Source organism: Meleagris gallopavo, chromosome 10 (assembly GCF_000146605.3).
Source record: "Meleagris gallopavo isolate NT-WF06-2002-E0010 breed Aviagen turkey brand Nicholas breeding stock chromosome 10, Turkey_5.1, whole genome shotgun sequence".
In the NCBI taxonomy this organism is placed as follows: Eukaryota; Metazoa; Chordata; class Aves; order Galliformes; family Phasianidae; genus Meleagris; species Meleagris gallopavo.
In genome coordinates, this window is record NC_015020.2 from 14,134,788 (window position 1) to 14,138,337 (window position 3,550).

The window sequence follows — 3,550 nt, forward strand, 5'->3', positions numbered from 1 at the left end:
AAGCTTAAAAAAAAAAAAAATTGAACATCTTGCTGGGTGTTTTCAGGCCACTCATATTTTTATCATCTGGGTGTCCTGCTGGTAATTTCCATGCCAGCTTCACTATGGCCTTTTAAGGACACTGTCCTTGGAGTGTCAGCCAAACAGGAATCTTCCCAAGCCACCTGGGAAGGCAGAGCTTGGCAGGGTTTTGCTGAAGTGGCTTTGAGAAGAAAATCACCCCTGCAGCTCCTACCCAGGCTTACTGTTTAAGCAAGGAAATGCTGACCTGAAGAGTGCCAACTGCTAGCGGCTTGTGCAGCTAGCGCAAACTTTCGAGGCTCAGGAATGAGGACAGACTATTTTCACATTCTCAACCACCTCCAATGGTTTCTGCTTCAACATTAACTGAACTGCATTTACTTGTATTCAGACTCGTTCCTCTACCTTACAGCAAGTAACACAAAAACTCTGTTACTTTTGGACAGAACAGTGAAGTAGCTAAGCATGGATGCTTTCCTGTCTACAGCCTGGGACATCAAATGAGAAAACATTATTTCAGACAGCAGATATATAGCAAGCCTCCTGCTATCAACAGTCACAACACAGCTGCCAGAACAAAGAGGCAGTGACACTAACTGTGTTTCCAATTTCTTTTTAATGAACTCCCTCATCACTGAGGCACAGTTTTTGTCCATACCCCTCTGTTTTGTCTCCTGCTCCAGCAAACGAGCTGAGTTGGTGCTGTCCTTTCTCTACAAAGACACACCAGGTCTCCCTAATCAGTGCTGACCTTCTGATGAAATTCCAAGCATGCACGCACACATTTTCAGTAACAGAAACTCCCAAAGCTGTTGTCAGGCAGAAGACAGTACACGCTTGTATCAAGCACACACAGGCTTTAATGAACTCACCTGGCATTAAAGCCCAAAATTTGGCTCACTTTAGTGACAATGTGCTCTCTGCGTTTGCTCTATAGCAAAACCTAGTCACAAACTGTACTTTTAATCAATGTGACGCATTCACTCTTTGCTTCTCCAACACACATCCTTCCAGTAACAGATTCCATGCACACTGGTGCCAGCAGCAGAGCAAACAGCATCACCACAGAACAAACAAGTCCAGAGGCTCCAAGTGAAAAGCTCCAGTGGAACAGTACCAGATAGGACATACATACAGCACATCATCTCCCTGTCATTAAAAACTAATTAGAACATACTTGCTGGCATTGACTCAATTCCTAGGAATCAAAGTTTCCAACCTGAGTGGAAACCTACTACGTTAAACAAACACAGCAACTCAGCACATAGGAGTAATTTCTCAAAGGCCCCATATAGCAACTTGCTGCTCACTATATCATCCTGCAAGTCCTGTAAGCAGATTTGCTCTATCACACCGTATCTATAAAACTAAGCCCACAAGAAATGACCAGTGTTTACCAATGGAAGACTCTTCAGCAATTAGATAGCACTCAAATCCATCAATATCTGCTGAGTCTTTTTCTTCCCCCTCAAAATGAACTGTTTCTGAAGATATGCTCTTTGGAAAGCACACAGCAGAATTAAGATGGAAGTTTGTTTGCTAAAGACTGATTTGTCACTCCTGAAGCCTAAGAAAAAGCAAAAAACATAGCGTATCTAAAACATACTGTGTCAAAATCACTCAGCTCAAAGGATAGCTGAGCATTAAATTCTCAGTAAGTATGAGGCATTTCCAGTTGAAAGCAGCCAAATTATGCTATCCAACCAAAAAGCTAAACAAATGTAGCACGCTAGGCTTATCCTTGAGATTCAGCAATTAAAAAGTTTATTCAGAGAGGTTCAGAGGGATTTATGTTTCTCTTTGGTTCTTGAAAGCCCAGTGACTTAAGGTATTGTCAGATTTCCCAGACTACAAACATGCAGCACAAGAATGTTCAAAACATAAGCTGTGAAGGTCTCGTATTCTGACCTTGTCTCTCCAGCACACGCTTTGATATCCACTATTACCTCCAACAACAAAGGCAACTTCTAAACAATCCAAAGTGTTCAACAGAAGGAGCTGGGTGCTGCAGGAAGCTGACATCCAAGGCTTGCCACTTCCAGGGAGGGAGAAGCAGACACTGGTGCAACTTAGAAAGAAAAAGCAATCTCAACATGAAATACACATTCGCAGCAGTCAAAATAACCCTGCTCACAGATTGAGAGACTGCTTTGCTTGTTTCCTCCCAATTCCCCTGGGCCAAATTAACAGCCTCTTGTCTAGTCTTCTTTTCATCCTGCGGGCAATGGGATCCAAACACTGAGCACAGCCTCACCTCTCATGGCTCACTAATACATCCGCAGGTATCGGTACCATCACTTGGAGATCTCCCTGTTCTCTTTCACGGGCATGTAAACATACGAGCTGCAGTTCTGCCAATCCAACATGCTTCACTTCATGCCAGCTTCTCCCTAAAAAGGTCAATAGTTGATGAGAAGGATCAGGACACAAAACACAAGTTTCATTCATTCAAATATTAGGTTTCAAATTTTATTCAACATCTTTGGTTGTTTCCCTCCCTCTCCTCACAGGGCATTTCCCAGGAGAGACAAATAGCCCATTCACACGCCAGGTTTCCTTTCTGAGTGCTCCTATGGAGCATTTATTACGCTGGCTTCCTGCCCTCCTTTTCAATTAAGCCAGTTTGGAAGAGTTTGCAGAGCTTTAGAATCATAGAATCCTTAGAGTTGCAAGGGACCTTTCGAGGTTCGCTGGTCCAACTCCCCTGCAGTGAACAGAGCACCAAGTGCTCAGAGCCTGGTCCAGCCAGGCCTTCAAAGTCTGCAGGGATGGGGCACGCACCACATCTCGGGGCAAACCTGTGCCAGTGCCTCACCGCCCTCACTATAAAAGACATTCTTTATTATCACATAACTCTATTCCACTCTTGTAAGGCTCCAAAAGCTTGTCATAATTATTGCCACTAGGCATCCTTCTTTCCTACAGGAATCTTTGCCCTTTCCAGCCACCAGCATCCTCATCAGGCCAGGGCACTTCTGCCCATTGCTAAACTGGACTCTTAGAGAGATGCTATGATTCAGTAGCTTTGATGTTAGCATACAGAAGAGCATTCTATTGCCACAACAACCACTGAACTTGTAACCTCTCCCTTCTACCTCCCTCTTTCTTCCCCTGCTTCTCTCCTGGCACTGCAGCTGTGGCAGCTGGCTGAGGCAGGCCCTAATCTTTGCAAAGGCTCTGTGCAGGCGCGTGACAGGGATCTGAGGTGCCAAAACGCTGTGCTTCTTAGGGAACTATCACTGCGTGAAGTTTTAAAACCACTGCCAAGGACTTTTCTAGGAAAGGCTCTGCCTGTGCACAAGCTTTCATAACACCGGAGTACACGTGAATGCATTTTTGCTACGCCAGTCCAGTCAGTTCATTCAATTACCTTCCAGGAGGTCCAGGTACACCAGGAATGCAGCATAGATCTGAGAGCTGTCGGATATATCGAGGGACATCATTGCTGTGAACTGAATCACAGAATCACAGAATCACAGAATGGTCAGGGTTGGAAGGGACCCCAAGGATCACGAATCTCCAACCCCCC

General features: G+C 44.8%; 1 protein-coding gene across 1 annotated transcript; it reads right to left on the bottom strand.

Annotated features, from left to right (window-relative positions):
- Positions 1-1,762: 1,762 nt before the first annotated feature.
- On the bottom strand, positions 1,763-3,493 carry TSEN15 (tRNA splicing endonuclease subunit 15). The gene is made up of 3 exons (XM_031554850.1): positions 3,392-3,493; positions 2,276-2,411; positions 1,763-2,089 (listed from the first exon to the last, which is right to left on the bottom strand). Exons 1-3 carry the CDS (start codon positions 3,462-3,464, stop codon positions 1,870-1,872), a joined length of 429 nt encoding a protein of 142 aa, XP_031410710.1. The 5' UTR covers positions 3,465-3,493; the 3' UTR covers positions 1,763-1,869.
- Positions 3,494-3,550: the final 57 nt, after the last annotated feature.

Bases quoted from the DNA above. Each gene is read 5' to 3' on its own strand.
- TSEN15 (XM_031554850.1), bottom strand. From the start codon at position 3,464: ATGATGTCCCTCGATATATCCGACAGCTCTCAGATCTATGCTGCATTC. The intron at 2,412-3,391 runs GTAATTGAATGA...TGACCTTTTTAG, and splicing joins GTACCTGGACCTCCTGGAAG to GGAGAAGCTGGCATGAAGTG. The intron at 2,090-2,275 runs GTGAGGCTGTGC...TTTCTTTCTAAG, and splicing joins GTATTAGTGAGCCATGAGAG to TTGCACCAGTGTCTGCTTCT.